We start from the raw sequence: 18,730 nt of genomic DNA, 5'->3' as shown, positions 1-18,730 counted from the left end.
TGATGCTTTTTTAAAGATACTTATTTGCCATATTTGGTGTAACAGAATATGTTGACATGCTTTAATATAAAAAAACACGTGATTTTTCAAATACTGTACATTATCCTCTATGCCCCGCCTCTCTCAAATGCATAATTTTCTACAAAGTCCCCTCTTTCGACAATCGCAGTCTGCTCTGACTGGCCAACTGACCAAGTGCATTGTAATTGTCTAAACACCTCAAGCACTAATTGGAAATATAACGTCCCTTTTCATAATCCCATGATTCATCTTTCAAAATAAATGTAAAGACAGTTAATGTCCTTAGTCTTAACATCAGTTCAAGCCCAAAAGTGGAACAGAGTGGCCTGACAGATAAAGTGATGAATCTTGTATTATTTTTTTTTATTACACAAGCCACAGACGGTTAAGACAGCTGACTCCACAGTCTTTCTCTCTCTACACACTTGCGCGCACACACACACACACACACACATACACACACATACACAATGCGGAAAACTCCATATTTGAACTTTCAATAGCAAATACTTAAACTAAAAACAAAACATACAGTAGCTTGATTCAGAAGCGCCACATTGTCGGAGCAAAGTCAAAATTACCTCCTAGGTTCACAAAATGGTCGTCCATAAAATGCGTTGCTGTTCTGTTGTGAGTAATCTTAAAGATTCCTAAATGTATCCACCTCCGGAAGACCAAATAAAGTGGTTTTGCTTTCTCCTAGATACACACACATCTCCCCGGCATGACTGCTTCAACACTAACTGTCTTCTTTCTTTGCGTGAACATCCGAAGAGAACATCTCCAAAGAGAAATAAAACATTTAAATCACATCATATGACCCCTAAAATAATACAATGGTTTACATAGAATGTGTGGTTTAAAAAAAAAAAAAAAAAAGGTAGACTATACAAGAAGTGTCACTTCCTCTTTGAGATTCAGAGATTGAAAGCACAGCAGTACCGAACACAACCCTCATCCAACTCATGGGGAATGGGGACCTTAAAGATCATAACCATCATCCAAACTGTTGCTTTAATACAAGGTATCTATCTATCTATCTATCTATCTATCTATCTATCTATCTATCTATCTATCTATCTATCTATCTATCTATCTATCTATCTATCTATCTATCTATCATTGAAATGTTTGGGATGAGTAACTGTTGTCACAAACAGTTATATTTGTTACATATTATTGCAGTTTTAGATAAATTTTTTGTTTACAAACTTATATTTGTCTTGGTAAATATCCATTATCAGCAGCTAGTGAGAAATCATTATAATATGTTGGTTTGGTACTCTAAAATTTCTTATTAATATCACAGCTGAAAATTATTGCTCTGCATAATGATCTGTGAAAAACCGCTTGTGTCTTTTCAGGATTTTATTATTATATTATTACATTATTATTATTATTATTACAATTTTAGATGTCTTCATTGTCATTTTATATTAAGGTAATGTATCACTACTAATTTAAAAATAAAAACATTATCTTTCAAAACAGAAAAGCAATAAAATAATCACACAGTGTTATAAATAAATAAAATTAATTTAATATCTATTTGATAGGGCTTCCTCTTCATTAGCTTTAAAACTGGAAGTCTCTGCCCTCTGAGAATAGGCGAGTGAAATCTCTGTGTGTCTTTGTGCAAATCTTTCCTTGAAACGTACTTGTCTTTGGATAGATTTTATTCCATCATTTTGTAATTGTTTTATACAATGGTGTTCATCATTTCTGTATGTTTTATTCTATTTGTATTAATTAACTTCTTTTTGATGAATGCATTTCCTTTATAAGTTCGTATTTCTCTTTTGTTTTATCTTATTCTTGCAATGGGCTTCAAGATTAACTTTTAAAGGTGCTATAAAAAATAAAGTTTGTTATTATTATTATCATTATCTGTTATTATCATTATCTATGCAGGGTTTTAGAAATACCAAGGTCCGATAAATAAGTCCTTTTGGGGAGTTTGGGGCCCCCTAAAAAAAAAAAAAATTATAGATCTACTTGTGTGTATTAAGACATCTGGAGGAATAACAATAGTGTTTTTTTTTTTTTTATGTATGTGTCTGTGGAAAAAAAAAGAATAAAAGGAAGCATGAAAATTGTGACAAATTTTGTAGCGTGAGACAATTTAAATAGATAAATGATAATAGACTGATTATTATTTTAGGTGAACTATCCCTTTACAATTTGAGCACACACCAGCCCATTGATATACAACGGTTGCAGATACTTTCTTGTCAAAAACAGAAAATGAAAGGAATAAATAAAGAGATGTACTAAGAAAAATACTATTTATTGCAATGCATTTAAAAGTTTTATTATTATTTTATTTAATATGACTGTCTAACCACAGTCTATAAACACACTTGATAAAGCCACACATTCGACCATATTCTAGTAGTCTGATGATGAGGGCATTTACTGAAAATTATGTTAAATTAAAATATTATAAAAACTGCCATGTTCTAAGTTTACATACACTACACTAGTAATGCTGTGTTTTTTTTTTTAGTTGTTCATGAGTTTCGTTTGGACAAATGAGAGACTCAAACACAGATCTGTTACAAAAAAGTTGCAAACATTCGCTGATTCTCAAAAAACAAAAAAAAACAACAACAACAACGTGATGAATTAAGAGCTGGGATTGTTCACAATTTTGAACAGGATGAAATTTTTTCTTTTCTTTTTTTTTCTTAAAGATTATATTGCTTTCATTTAGGGCTGCCATGAAGAAGCCATATATGATACTTACATGCTTCTCAAAAGACAAAAAAAAAAAAAAATCAATAAAAACACTTAATCCGTCAAAGAACATCCACATAATGACACATATCATTACAAATCAAGTGCAGATTAACTGTTAAACTGGGTAATTTTAATGAATTCAGAAATGATATTTCCTTATAAACACACAAAAAATACAAATGATTCTTACGATCTCCCTTATTTTGTTAAAGTTATTTTCATGTTGCAGATTCCGTAAGATGTATGTAAGCGTTATGCAATTAACTATTCAGTCATGTAAAGTAGTTTAGTCTTTCGGTTGACACAGAATAAAACTTACGTAGAAACACTGAGCTGTCAGCTGCACTTGTGTTTTATGGAAAATCAATGATCTGGCAGTTACTGGAACACGGTGCAACAAAACCATGTGATTTTTCATTAAATATCCATTTTCTCATTAGTCTGGTGATGATAATATTCCAGCTATGTTATATAAAGGCAAAAGCTGATCAAGATCATACAGTTTCTTGCTTTTTTTCAGGATACGACAGTCTCATCTCTGCTGAGCCTCCAAAGGTCAGGGTCAATGTAAAACGTAAGTTATGCTTTCCTAATAGTGTATGTCGTCTTAATATTCATCATTGAAATTCATTTTTTTTTCTTTTAGTAGTTTCCATGTGCATTACTCGTTTTTTATTCTGTTGACATCTGCATGTTGTGATGCAAAGATTTAGAGCATTGTCAAGAATATTTCATATAATTTGTAACCCCTTTGAATAGTTTGACAGGATGTTGCGGCGACACACTTGTTCAACCGGTGCACATTTGCTAACTTCCAGTGTTTTTCTCTTTGTTGCACTGAAACAGGTGTCACATCAAACAGGCTGACTGTGAGATGTCAGGTTATGTTGAGCTCCATGCTATTGTTTATATCTGAACACCATTATGATTTGTTATGAGCTCAAAAGGTTGCATTGTGTTGTATTGCTTTAACTGGGTTTTATTATGTATGTGCACTCATGTAACAACATTTAATAACCGTTTGATCTTTTTTGTTAGCTGTATCTCGGAGAGAGCTTCACTCAAAGTGAAATACCATTCACATACTTCATGCTTCTATAATGTGTTGCATTTCAGAAGCAGGGTTTTTTGATTTGATGCACTGGGGATTAGTTGGATATCACTCAACTGCAAGATCAAATGCTTAAAAATGTTTTGCGTTGGTTAACATTATCCAGTTAGAGTCAATAGAAAAGAAGCATAGACAGAGCTACGTTATTACATTCTGATTAAATATTACAGAGGCCATTTTTTCTTTGGAATTATCTGATTACTGATACTGACCAGTAGCATGCATGGAAAAGGAAAGTGTACATGTTCTTGTATTCTCTGTTGTGTCACAAGCAGATCAGGGATCTGGCTCGTGCTCCTGGAATCTCAGCACCTCTTCAGATATAGCCGTGGAGGATATTAACCGTCTCTCCTCTCAGATCTGTCTGTCTCTGGGATGTGGTGATGTGTATAAATTAAGGGCACGTGAAGCAGAGATCAACAGTACCTGTCTCACAGGCTGCCTTTACCATGACTCTGAGATAAGCAACTGCAGTAAGACTGTGGGAAGCCACTGTAAGAAGCTTTCTGAGGTCATTTGCGGTAAGAACCGGTGGGATGTGAAATGTGATGTCTGCAGGCTGGAATGCATTGCCTGAAACTCTATTTGCTTCTGTTTGAAATGTAGTTTAAATTAAAAAGAACTACATTTAAAATGTTGTAAATAAAATACAAATAATGATTATAAAAGAAGTGCATAGCTGATATATTTTTAAAAATGTTGTAAAATATAATTTTTTTTAAATAAATTTATTTATTTTATAAATTTATTTATTAATTTATAATTTTTTTGTACAATATATTATTTTTTATGTATGGTATATTTGCATCTTATTAAATTCTTGAGTTTGACACTCTGATTATCTTCTTTCACCCGCAGGTTCTCCCATTGTGGCTCAAATATCTAGACCATGTTCCTGGACTATCAAATCCCCAGACCCAGAATCTCCTGTGTATCTGACTGAAGACACTGTCCACAGTGTGTCCCGTGAGGTATGCCGAGAGCTTGGCTGTGGAGAGGTCTACAATCTCAGTCAGAGCAGTGGATTTAACACAACTTGTTTCACAAACTGTGTTTATCACAACAATCAGCTGAAGAACTGTAGTGAGGTTATTAACTCCAGTTGCTCAGTCCTTTCTGAAGTTAAATGTGGTAAGTCTGTACATTTTCCATTATCATGTTATCGTTATAAAATCAGTGACAGTATATTTATTTAAAAAAAATGTTCTGGGTTCACTACAAGTTAACGTCTGTTGGCAGAATCTGTGACATGATGTCAGTTAATCACAGAAAATCACTTCCACTATTAAACAAGTTTTTTCCCCCCTCAGTAAAGGACTTACATAAAAAAAAAATGCATTTTAAATATATATATATATATATATATATATATATATATATATATATATATATATATATATATATATATATATATATATATATATATATATATATATTGTGCTTTATTATAAGTATATTTGTGAAACTATTAAGAAATATTTAAATATAAAAAATATGCCCTATATATTTTAATCCAAGAAACACATTCATGTATGGCACATTTGAAGAAAAACATTTGTTGTCTATAATATGTATGAACATATTACACATTTGAATACAATTCTGCAAAAAACACGCTTTACAATGTAAAAAAAAAAAAAAAAAAAAAAAAAATATATATATATATATATATATATATATAATTTGCATTTACCCTAGGCTACCATAAGATTGGAAATATATTTTTTGAAACACATTTTTAAATAAATTTTGAAACTTCATTTGGGGGTTGAAACTAAATAGGTATATTTTCTATCTCAAAATATATTTAATTGAGCATCAAAGCTTACAACATATTTTTGGGATATATTTTATATGTATTTTGGTCACACAATATATATATTATATATATTTGCCATATAGGACACTTTGCACCTGTATATGCTGTTATTCACTAAATCTAATCTAATCATGACAAACTATATATCGTTGGAAAGGTCTAAGACTCCTATTTAAAATTATTATATTTAAAATATTTATAAATTATTAAGGGAAAATTAATAGATTAATTTATGGCAAGAGTGCACCCCAAAAACCTACAATATAACAGAAGTTCTGACCTTTGTCAAAAAAAGTTTTCTTTGTTGATCACACTTTAGAAATCATCAGAAATTATATATCACTTCAAAACATAAAATCTCAAAATCCATCCTTTGAAACGCATTTTAAATTCAAACATTGCATTACCATAAAAACGGTACATCAAAATCATGTAACAAAATGTTTTCAGTCATGAATTATAAAAATGCAGGTTTGTTTCTTGCACATTCAAGTCTATCTTCAAAAATGTGAGTGACAGTTAAGGGGTTAAATACACACTGTTTTTGTCACGATCGGTGTTACCGAAAACACGGAGAGGGAACCAATAGCAGGTAAGTCATTTATTAAAGGGTAATCCACAGGGGTAAACAGCCCAGGCAGGGTCAAAACCAGAATATCCAAACAACATGAAAACAAGACAAGAAGACAAGGCAAGGGCAAGACTGAATTGACGGACATGAATAATCATAGGACATTAAACAAGGACTCCGTAACACAGACTCAGACAGACCGGGTATAAATACACAGAAGGATAATGAGGGAACAGGAGACAGGTGGGGAACAATCAATTACTAAACAGGAGGAAAGTGACCAAATAAGGGAACAGGAAGTGATAAGGAGAAAGACACCGTGAGAAAGGAGGACACCTAGTGGAAACCCAGGGAACACAACCCAGACACTGTGACAGGACCCCCCCTCTACGGAGCGGCTCCCAGACGCTCCACGACACAGACCAGGAGGGAGGCGGACAGGTGGAGGCTCAGGGGGAGGGACGGAGGGCGAGACTCACTGAGGGGAACAGACAGAAACATAACAGAAACCAAGAAACACAAAACAGAAATCCATGAAGGACATCATGTGGCGCCCCCCAGGGTGGAGCAGAAGACCACCACAGCCATGTGGTCAAGGCGGAAGCCCCCCAGGGTGAGGCAGAAGACCACCACAACCATGTGGTCAGGACGGAAGCCCCCCAGGGTGGAGCAGAAGACCACCACAACCGTGTGGTCAGGACGGAAGCCCTCCAGGGCGGAGCAGAAGACCACCACTTCCTTGTGGACGAAGCCAGAGTCCTCCAGGGCGGAGCGGAAGACACCCACAACCGTGTGGTCAGGGCGGATGGCCCCCAGGGCGGAGCAGAAGACCACCACAGCCATGTGGTCAGGACCAGAGTCCCCCAAGGCGGAGCAGACCTCCGTGCGGCTGGACCAACGGGACGACGAAACTCTGGTAATCCCCTGGTGTCCTTACTGGACTCCACAAGATTGGTGCTGGCCTGACACTGCTCATGAAGATCATTGGTGACTTGCATTTGCTCAAGAAGATCAATGGTGACTTGCATTTGCTCATGAAGATCAATTGTGACTTGCCTTTGTTCATGAAAATCCCCGGTGACTTGCCTCAGTCCTTGAAGATCACCGGTGACTTGCCTCAGTCCTTGAAGATCATCGGTGACTTGCCTCAGTCCTTGAAGATCACCGGTGACTTGCCTCAGTCCTTGAAGATCACCGGTGACTTGCCTCAGTCCTTGAAGATCACCGGTGACTTGCCTCAGTCCTTGAAGATCACCGGTGACTTGACTCTGAAAGGTCAACGGTGACCAGCCTAGTCTCTGAAAGGTCAACGGTGACCAGCATAGTCTCTGGAGGATCCGCGGTGACTAGCCCTGACTCTGGAGGATCCGCGGTGACTAGCCCTGACTCTGGAGGATCCGCGGTGACAAGCCCTGACTCTGGAGAGTTCACTGGCACCTGACTCGACTCTGGAGAGTTCACTGGCACTCTGATCCTTTGCACCGGTGCTGGGCAAGCAGCCATCTTGTGCTGTGGCGCTAGGCTGACGGCCATCGTGGGCTGTGGCGCTGAACCGGTGGCCAATTTGGCCATTGGCGCTGGGCTGGCGGCCATCTTGGGCTGTGGCGCTGGAACGTTGGCCATTTTGGGCATTGGTGCTGGGTTAGCGGCCATCTTGTGCTGTGGCGCTGGACAGACGGCCATCTTGTGCTGTGGTGCTGGGCTGGTAGCCAATTTGGGCAGAATTATTAGTATATTATATATAGTTAGGTCCATATATATTTGGACAGAGGCACAATTTTTTTATTATTATTTTAGGTGTTTAGGTTTTGAGCTTTAATTTGAGAGTATTCCCATCAAAATTGGAGGAAAGGTTAAGGAAATACAGCTCTTTCATATGTACCTCCCCCCTTCAAGGGCCCATAAGTAATTGGACAGTTGACTCAAAAACTATGGCTATTCCTTCATCATTTCTTCATCAATTAAGCAGGTAAAAGTTCTGGAGTTGATTCTGATTGTGATGGCATGGCTTGCAGTAGCATTGGGTTACTGGTGTTTAGTGATAGACAATTACTCAAAACATGCAGCAAAAGCAATAGATAGATAGATAGATAGATAGATAGATAGATAGATAGATAGATAGATAGATAGATAGATAGATAGATAGATAGATAGATAGATAGATAGATAGATAGATAGATCTATCATCACAGCATGTGGTGTTTTTTTTTTTTGACATTCAAGTCAAGTCACTATTATTTATATAGAGCTTCTTGCAATGCAGATTGTGTCAAAGCAGCAGAGTATTTAACAGTGTGTTGAAACAGAGCAGCAGAGTCAGATTGTTTAGATGACTCATCTGGTTCCTGTGGTCTAGGAGAAAAGGTCTTGACTGGGAATCTGTCTATGTCCTGGTCTCCGTTGACATTGAGGGCTGTAGAGGTCCTCTCTAGATGCTCATCCACCATCTGGACCGGACATTTTTTTTAACCGATCGGTATCGGCCCTCTTAAGCCCACAGATTTGCCAACTGCCATTAAAAGCAAAAGAAGACGCTCAAAAGTGCATGTTCAGCCACTTTTAAAACTAAAATAAGAACTGTTTGTTCATGATTTGACTGACAGACTGACATCCTGACACTGCGAGCCTCATGCTTTCTAACCATATCTTAATTTTTTTTTACCTTTATGTTGTTCTTGTATAAAATACAAGAAGGTTACATCATATACCATTGTCTTTATACAGTATGTGCAAATACATAGAGAGAGTGTATCTTTTATGCCTGTACACACACACACACACACCGTTTCAGTGTGGATGAGAAACTTTTGGAAAAATGCTAATGTGGATGGAGAGTGTTTTGAAACGAAAACGCTGCTAATCTGTGAGTTCAGTTCTCTCTGAGTTTGATGGTTGGGTCTATCTCTTTAACTCAACTATCCCTTTCACTTCACACGACAAACTCAAGGGCTGTTAACATAAACTCCACTGACAGAAATTATGCTGATAATCAGAGGTTCCTAGAAAAGTAGTCTCAACTTGAAAAATAAATACTTAGACAATGTCCCTTCAAATGACAAACATTTTCGTATGGAAAAATTATTAGTGCACTTTAACAACAACACAAGCTGAACATTTCTACTTTTTAGTAAACTTTCTTCATAAACATTCTAGTAATTGCATTATTATAAACATGGTTTTAGTGTATATGCAAAGGTTTCTGTATGTCTGTATCATGTTAATATTATCTTCTCTGTCTAAATGTTGCATCTGTTTCTTCAGGCAATGCTGCCGTTCGGTTGATGGGGGGCGGTCATCGCTGCGGGGGCCGTGTGGAGGTGTGGAGGGGCTCCTGGGGCACAGTGTGTGATGATGGATGGGATATGGACGATGCACGAGTGGTGTGTGCACAGCTGGGCTGCGGGTACGCTGTGTCTGTCAGCGGGCAAGGTGAGCCGTACGGCCAGGGCAGAGGCTCCATACACATGGATGAGCTCAACTGCACTGGAAAAGAGAGGAGTTTATGGGAATGTCCTGCGATTACGAATGGACATGACTGTGGACATAAGGAGGATGCAGGTGTGGTCTGCTCAGGTACGTGATGATATGTGTGAGTTATAAGTGACATCTCAAATTATGGTAATTAGAGACTTCAGTACAGATGCATCCATATTTCAATCAATAATCTTCTGCTACAAATATACCCATGCTACTTATGACTGCTTTTGTAGTCGAGGGTCACAAATAATATCCCAGACTTTTTTTTTTTACCAACATGTTTCCCAGTTTTAAACTAGAATTACTCAGACTCTCCTCCTGTAAAGTACTTACCTGTATTTTCAATCATTGATTCTCTTTGTAGTTCTGCTTCTTGTGCTCACGATACATATTTGTTCCCTAGTTGGACTGTCCTGCAAAGTATCCTCCATTTTCAAAAAGATTAGTGTACCAGCCTTACTATTATTTTGTGACTCATCTGTTCGTCCTGCAAACCTTCAATAAAGTAGAGTATGTGCATTTGGGTTCACATTCAGTGTCTGCATTATCTGACAACGTCATGGTATATAATGTCAAAGGCAGCAGCAACAACTAAAAAATCTTTCATACATTTTTATGCCGCTCTTAGTTGGGCAGCCTTGTACATTTTAGCTAAAACATTATTATTTCCTCTTCAAAACTTGTTGCTTGATCCTAAATGCAAAATGACAAAACTGTTATGGTATAAAAAGCCAATCAAACAGATCAAACTGGTCTGTATTAAGGGTGACACTGATGTATTGTTTGTTTTGAGTTGATTTTGTGATTTTTTTTCTGATTGCATGTGTCTGTTCACACATCTTCTCTTATGTTTAATGAAGAATACAAGGCTCTGCGACTGACAGGAGGTCTGGACCGATGCTCTGGGAGAGTGGAGGTCCATCGCAATGGTAGCTGGGGGACAGTGTGTGACACGTCCTTGCAGAAGGAAGAAGCCAAAATGGCCTGTAATATGCTGAACTGTGGAGAAGCCAAACAATTCACAGCTTTCGACCCAGCCTTTAAGCATAAAAATGGAACACTCTGGTATTTTCACTGTCTTCGGGGAGAGAAAGACCTGTGGCATTGTCAGGAAATCATTAATAATATGAACTTGTGCAATGACCCAAAAGCAGCTGGGCTGATTTGCAATAGTAAGTTACATGTTTCGTGTTTTTGAATGTCCCATATAACATTTTAATAGCTAAAGTATACCTCAAAACAAAATATATTTTATTTTCTAAGTAAAACAACTCTCAAAATCTTAACAAATTGACCATCATAATGACCATGTCTGTCAAGCTTAAAAAAAAGAATAAAAAAAAAAGAATAAAAATAGTATACCACAGAGCTCATATACTACATCAGGGTTCGGCAACCTTTTGGGCATGAGGTGCCATTTTTAATTCATCTGGTTAACCACTGTGCCAATACATCCCCCTTTATTAAATGCATGATGTATTTATATAGTGCATTAAAAATCTTTTGATTTAATTATCATGCAAATAGTTTCAGAATATTTTTTTCATATATTGTTTTTTTAAAGCTTTTTAAAAGTTTCTTTATCTTAATGTTTTAATTACACTTTGTATAAAAAATTTACAATGTGACCATACTGTGGGGAAGCTGTGGTCTCATGGTTAGAGATTTGGATTTTGGTCGCAGGTTCGAGTCACGGTGTCGGCAGGAGTTGTAAGTGGGACTGTAGGTGGCACTGAACCCTAAGTTGCTCATTGGGCGCTGGATGTATAGCCGCCCACTGATTTTTTAAAATTTATTTATGGGCAAGTCATGGCCTAGTGGATAGAGAGTTTGACTCCTAACCCTAGGGTTGTGGGTCCGAGTCTTGGGCCGGCAATACCACGACTTAGGTGCCCTCGAGCAAGGCACTGAACCCCTGACTGCTCCCCAGACGCCGCAGCATAAATGTGTGTTCACAGTGTGTGTGTGTGTTCACTGCTCTGTGTGTGTGCACTTTGGATGGGTTAAATGCACAGCACAAATTCTGAGTATGGGTCACCATACTTGGCTGAATGTCACGTCACTTTCACTTTCTATGTGTGTGACAATGCCAGTTGACCATAAAAGACCGTGATGACACCACACATGGCTGTATGTCACGTCACTTTCACTTTTCTTTTCACCTTAATATTTTTTTATTTATTTGATTGGCCATCTCTAGCGCAAATTAATTCTCACACTTTTCTCACAGTATTTATAGCTCCTAACAGGCTGTATAACTATGAGGAATAATTACCTCGGTATACTGTTTTCCCTATTGCTCACATGCCAGTGACTATCCCTCTGCGTGACATTGGGTGCCAGCCCCTGTACCCTGTATTTACAGCCTTCTGAAGCTTTACTATTGCTTTACTATACATCTTTCACTATTTCCCCCATTTATGGAGCTCTCAAATGAAATCTTGCACCAAGTGAGATCTAATGCCATTGGCCATCAATGTTGCCACTGCATCGTATCCATTGTAGTTTGCACTTATAGTCCATTTTAATTAATAAATAATTACATATACATTATGAAAACTGTAACGCTGATTGTTTACACAGAAGCAAAGCAGCCACAGAGCTGCCTTTAACACTAGACCCTAAAGATGAGTTTGGAGCAGCACAGAGATAGTTCAGAGAAGCCCTGTGTAAAACAACTTTCAGATAAACATTTCTACTTTTCCAGATTCTCTTGGTCTGCCTGTTCCCACCAGTCCACCATCAACCTCAGCACCAGCAACCACAGGTGATCCCGAACCTTTCAAACAATCCTAAAGCTGATTCAGAAGCAATATTTGTCAACTTCCCCTTTTTTAATAGATCATAAAATAAATCCACTACAATCACAGTTAGGCTGTGCAGAGAAAAAAAATAATTTGCAGAAAAACAAAACTTTAAAATTAGATAACATTTATGGCTGGCTGTGTTTATGCAAATGGTGTTTAATGTAAGGCAAAGCATCACTCTTTCATAATTTCACTCTTTCTTTCATCCAGTGACTATGACAATGGAAAAACCACCTGGATTCTTCCCGACTTTAGAGCAACTGGGGTGTTTTGTTCTTGCTTTCTTTCTTTTGATTGCAGTCATCACAAATATCCTCTTGTGTCATCATAATAAAAAGAAGAAAGGTGGGTGCAGACCTACGGCCCAACACCACAATGCACAACCCTTTCAGTTGGCCGAAAATCTTGCGGACCCATCAATACCTTTATTTAGATGAATCTCACAAACCCTGTCAAGAGCATATCCATAATCAACAGCACAATGAATAAACAAGAAATAAGAAATGATTTGAAAATTCGAACACCATTGAAACATACAACTGAGCCATCTGTATGTTTCCCCTCGTTGTGGTTAGCTGCTGTGGCCCAGAAGAGATACATGAACCTGCAGGCCCCAGCCGAAGCAGAGGAAAACAACTACAGAGAATCTGTGCATCTCGTCAAAGTCACAAACAATAGCAGCGAGCCTGAGGGTGAGTGTGTTTTACTCTGAGCTGATGTTAGACGGATGACAGATGCTCTACGTTTGTTTTCTGTATTTGTGAATTGTTTTCTCTGTGCCCTTGTAGTCCCTGTATCACCTCTGCGTATCTGGGCTCAGAGTAGCATTGAGAGTGGATCGTATGACACAGACTATGAGCAACATGACATCAGTCCGGAAACGGCTTTTCCTTTATCCACTTTTCAAAGTTAGTCCCTGTTACGTGTTATGGACCATACTGAGAAAGCAGGAGGGAGCCGGGATGGTTGTAGGCATGGAGATAAAATTGCTAGCTGTATTAGGAAAGTTACTTTCAAGAGCAAATTGTGTTACTTACTACAAAAAGTAACTAATTACATAAAGTAATGCATATTTTGCTGGTGAAAAGGCCCTTTCACAACAGACAAGATATGAAAAGGCAAAACAATCCGAAAAATTAATGTTTTTTTCTCAACCATATACATTTTCTTTTAGCTCACCATGTAATTTATATGTTGTTGAATGCCAAAAAACAGGCACTGAAAAAAAATTATTTATATAAGACCTTGATCCGCACTCACAAAATAGTCTTCTTTTTAGTGTTTTATTAAACATTGATCACCGATAGGACATGTGAAGTAAATCGCTAAAAAGAAGACTATCTTGTGAGTGTGAATCATAGTTTTATATACTAATTAATCTAAAAGATTGATGCGCTAAAATAAAATATTAAGTGACAAAGGAGCACAGTGCAAATGACTTTTGATGCAAAGGTCTTATAAAATGCTCTTTATAAACATAGTTTTTAAGAATAATGCACTTTATAAATATAAGGGGTCGTGGACTTGTTTTTATTTTTGTTGTTTGGGACTGTTGTTATAATGTGCTTATAATATTAGTAGGAGTTTTACATCAGAAAATGTCCCTAAACGAGTGCATGTGTCACTTTGAAAACTCCTATGCAAATACCCACTGTTATTAACATCTTTGCATATTAAATAAGTCTTACAACTCTTTTGAAAACTTATTTTTCATTTTTACTATTACAGCTGCCTAAATGGGACAACAGGCACTCTTGAGCTGAATAATTATCTGATTAAAAACCCAGAGGAAGAAAATGAGTCATTTTGGCAGCTTGGTTTGCCGCTTGGTTCTGAAACATACAAATTGATTAGTAAAATATATTTGATTGATCAGTTCGGAAATAATGATATTTCAATGAAGACACCAGGAGCCAGAGAAATAAAAAAGCAGTTTTTTTTTTCTATTCAGTTCAGAAAAGTTAGTTTTAGCCGGGATTAGCCAGAAAAATGCATGATGGTCTAAGGTTAGTCTGTGTCTTCTAGCTGTTTATTCAGCAGTAACACTGAAATAAGATATTATACAGTATATTAATATTACACAATAGTTAACACTAAAAGTGCACTACTTCTAAAATGGTTTAAAATCTTTGCTTATGTAAATTTCTTCATGGACCAAAGATTTCTTACTTAAATTTAACTAACGGTATTTAGTGTCAATAGGAATATGATCTAAGAATTAACATAGCCAAGCATTACAAATCTCAAAGTCATAATCTAATAGCCAATGGTGATGTCTTTTCAAAGATTTCAAAGGGCGTATGGTTTTTAAAAAAATATTGTGTGCACTGATGAATAACTTAAAATAGGCTTAAATATCACAACATTCAATCATTTACAGAGGTTAAAGCAAAATTTGTCACAACCATCCCCGGTCTCACCTACTGTATGTCAGAACAAGTGTTGTAAAATCCATACTAGATTTGATTTCCCTGTAGATGACATGAGATAAAACAGAAAACATGTGAGCAGTACTGTAAGGAGACTTCTCTCTCTCTTATTTCTCCTCAGACTCGATGCGATACAGTGCAGATGGTAAAAGGCCTGCTGCGAGGGTCACAAACCTGAACAGTGTGACGGAGGAAGGTAGGAAGGGTCAGGTTTCATTTGGTCTTATTTCCATTTTATTTCTATTATTCAGTTTAACTTCAACATGAATTCAAAATTCAATTCACTCTATGTACATTCGAAAAAATCTTTCATCAACATGTAATTTCATAAGGTCACTGATTAATTTAATCCATAAGCCTTACGAGATGTAGGTAAACATGTTTGTGCTGTCCATAACGGAAGGGTTTGAGCACAGGAGTTGACTCGAGTGCTAAAATAATTGATTCATGTAACATTTTTGATAAACTGTCTTAACATACTAGCATAGGCAGATAACAGATCATCTGAATGTATTTACAGTTTCTTTTTCCAACAAAATCTTTACTCACACAGTTTCTGAAACCTGACCATCAAACAGCAGAAGCATACACCAGATCTACAAAACCATACACTAATCCTCAGTCGTCATCTTTGAAGCCTTTTTTTAAACACTTTCGTAAAATAAAGTTCGCAATTCTCTGTGTCTAACAGGAATTAATATTATCGCAAAAGTGTTCGCAAATGTTTGCTTTTGAGATGTGTTTCTGATATTTTGAACGCAGTCCTTCAGTTTGCAAGTGATGTGAGGCATTTTGCATTTTGTGTGTGCAATTCTTGGATTTGTGTGTAAAGTTTTGAAAAAAGAGGCAACGTTTTGAAAAAGTATGTGAGTATTTGAAAAAGATTGTAAACACGGTTTGGTCTCAGCTGTCCCTGCAGAGGTCACAGTGGGAGGATACCAGCAAATCTCTACCCATAATGCACTGCAGATGCATGGGTCTGCTACAAGTGGTGAGAACTTTTATAACAAACTGTTAACTGAAGAGAGATGTCTTTCATATTATTAATTAAGGCGAGACACTGTAGGGTAAAAAATAAATAACTAATAGTTACTTACCAAGTTGATTGATTACACTGATAATTGAAAAAAAAACATTGTATTACAAGTTTTCTAAATTAGGCATTATTTAATGAAATATATGTTAATTTGCATACATTTCTACAACTTAAATCTGAACACTGGATGAACTCGGTTTCAAAATCTTTAATTTTAAAGCCAAATGTTTTTACAGAGGGAATTCTGGGGATCTCTTTTTGTCACTCCATAATTCAGAAATACTTTGAACAGCCAGAAAACAATATATTTTCAAAATTTGGGGGGGAATAAAATGTTGTATATAACCAAGAAAATTATATATGAACAAATCCCTCGTTAAAAACCTTCAGAATATAGACAGGAATAAATATATAAAGTTTGGTGTGTGTAAGTGCCACTGAAGTGGAGATTTATGGCTCAGTGTTGGAGAAAAAAACTAATTTAGAGAAAATGGCCTTTAAAAAGATGTATTGTAATTGATATCTATTGACACAAATAGATAAAGTGTTATAAAATAAACACTTAAAGGTGTCTTTTGAGTGTTTTCTTTGCATTAGTCTGAAAGAACATTTTATGAAAGGTCAAAAAGCCCAAAATCAAAAAATTGTCAGGTGCATGAGAAAACAGTGTTTTTCCCTGCAGTGTCTCCCCTTAAATGACATATAAAAGTCTCTGATTAGGCTGCAATGAGTATTCCCATCACCTCTCACACAGTGGACACGTTTGAGTCATCCTGCACTTCATCAGGAGAATGCTATGAAAACACAGGCACAATTGCACAGGACCTGTGCTCACAGGAGTCTGCTGAATGCTATGAAAATACAGGGGACCAGCTACAAACTTCAGGTATTAAACGTCCCAAGCTTTTAGTTTTCATTTTAAAAATCTGAAGAATGAACTGCTTTGTTCTGTTGTAAACATGCCATGCAGGTAATTTTAGTCCAACAGTATGACAATATGAGTATATATAGGTGGACACTTGGACACTAAGCGATGTTGTAATAAACACTTTTGGGTTTTGCTTCAAAACTCTGTACTCTTCATACCAGAACTACATGACTTTATGGTTAGTTTATTTTATGGTGTCCTTGTTGCTGTGTAATTACACAAACAATTACTGAGTAATACTAATTAACATTACACGTGGTAAGATGGACTTTAGTTTAATAAATCTGAACAATAACAAACTACCCTTGGGTAAAAGGCAGGGCAAAGCTGAATATAGGACATGGAAAGCACAAGACTGGGAACAACAAAAGATGATTTGGCACAGCAATGATAGGGAGAATAGGGAAGGAGGTAAAAAGGGTAACCAGGGAAGGCAGTTGGGGCAAATTAAACAATAATGTGCTAATAAGATGGCAGGGTCAAGACAAGGCACATAAATGATAGGAGCCATGCACTCAATCCAGATTACACGAATACAAGAACATGTAGCCAATGAAATCAAATGTGCTCAAGCGAAACAACACAAAAGCACTTGAAACGTGGATGAAGAACCTCACCAAAAACATGGAGCATGAGTAAAAAAGAAAAAAAGAAAAAAGAGGTTACACTTCAAAAATGACCAACCAACAGCAAATGGATGGGTTAATAAGAACCTAAAATTGAATAAGAGGAGCATCATTTGCTAGGGATTTGCTTGCTGAAAACAAACCAAAACGTTTAGGAGGGTTACAAGAAAAACTGATACTTAAAGATTTTGAAGTAGTTGCTTGTTGTTTCTGAGGACTATACATAACAGATAATATACAACATATATATATATTCAAATGTAAAAACATAAATTAAAATGTTACTCTGATTATGCAGATTTCTTGAAGCAGGGATCTGAAAGGTCATTCCTATGCCCCAACACAGATCCTCCCTTCAGTTACCAAGGTGTGTTTCTACCAGCAGCAATTAATATACATTTACATGTCAAAATGATGTTCTACTGATTTGTTGAGATGTTTCACAGCGGTCCATTACTGTCTGTAGCATACAAGCCCGTTTACCCCTTTTGGTAATTTTGTGATTTTATTGCACTAATATGTCATTTCTTTGGTCTATCTTTCATTGTCAGAGCTAGATAAAGAGGGCGGCAGCAGAGAGGACTCCCCGTTGTACTCACCCGTCAGCTATGATAATGAGGCAGTCTCTGCAGAATGTGACTATGATGACATTGGCAATTATTTGCAACAACCTAGTCAGTTATATTAGACACTGTGATGTGGATACATTTACACTTAAAAATAATGGTGATGTTTAATGTATGATGAAATAACCACAGCGATGCCTTAGAAGAACCATTTTGGTTCCACAAAGAAGTATTCAAGGTTCTTTAAAGAACCATCTCTTTCTGTAGTTTAAAAAAAAAAGATATACTTTTTATAATCTGAAGAACCTTCTTTTACCGAAAAAAAAACCTTTTGTGAAACTGAAAGTTTCTTCAGATGTTAAAGGTTCTTTTTGGAACCATTTAGACAAAAAGGTTATTCTATGGCATCGTGAAGCACCTTTATTTTTAAGTTTGTACATTGAGAAATATTCTGACTGTACTACAAGTATAGATTTAGAAACCATACCTGAGAATCATTTTACAGTATATCATTCTTCTATCAGACCTTTCAGTCTGTTTCAGTGTTATTTCTTTGTTCATTCATATCTGCTTTTACATAGTACAATTAAACTTTATCAT

At 36.6% G+C, this 18,730-nt stretch overlaps 1 protein-coding gene across 1 annotated transcript; it reads left to right on the top strand.

The window, feature by feature from the left end:
• Window positions 1–944: 944 nt before the first annotated feature.
• On the top strand, window positions 945–18,730 carry LOC132145701 (antigen WC1.1-like). The gene is made up of 15 exons (XM_059556912.1): window positions 945–1,045; window positions 3,281–3,334; window positions 4,147–4,392; window positions 4,730–5,002; window positions 9,523–9,834; window positions 10,599–10,910; window positions 12,446–12,505; window positions 12,756–12,890; window positions 13,121–13,237; window positions 13,334–13,453; window positions 15,096–15,170; window positions 15,882–15,965; window positions 16,765–16,896; window positions 17,863–17,931; window positions 18,116–18,730. Exons 1-15 carry the CDS (start codon window positions 994–996, stop codon window positions 18,250–18,252), a joined length of 2,178 nt encoding a protein of 725 aa, XP_059412895.1. The 5' UTR covers window positions 945–993; the 3' UTR covers window positions 18,253–18,730.

Source organism: Carassius carassius, chromosome 8 (genome assembly GCF_963082965.1).
Source record: "Carassius carassius chromosome 8, fCarCar2.1, whole genome shotgun sequence".
Classification (NCBI taxonomy): Eukaryota; Metazoa; Chordata; class Actinopteri; order Cypriniformes; family Cyprinidae; genus Carassius; species Carassius carassius.
The sequence above is the reverse complement of the archived record's forward strand: the minus strand, read 5'-3'. Positions and strand labels throughout refer to the sequence as shown.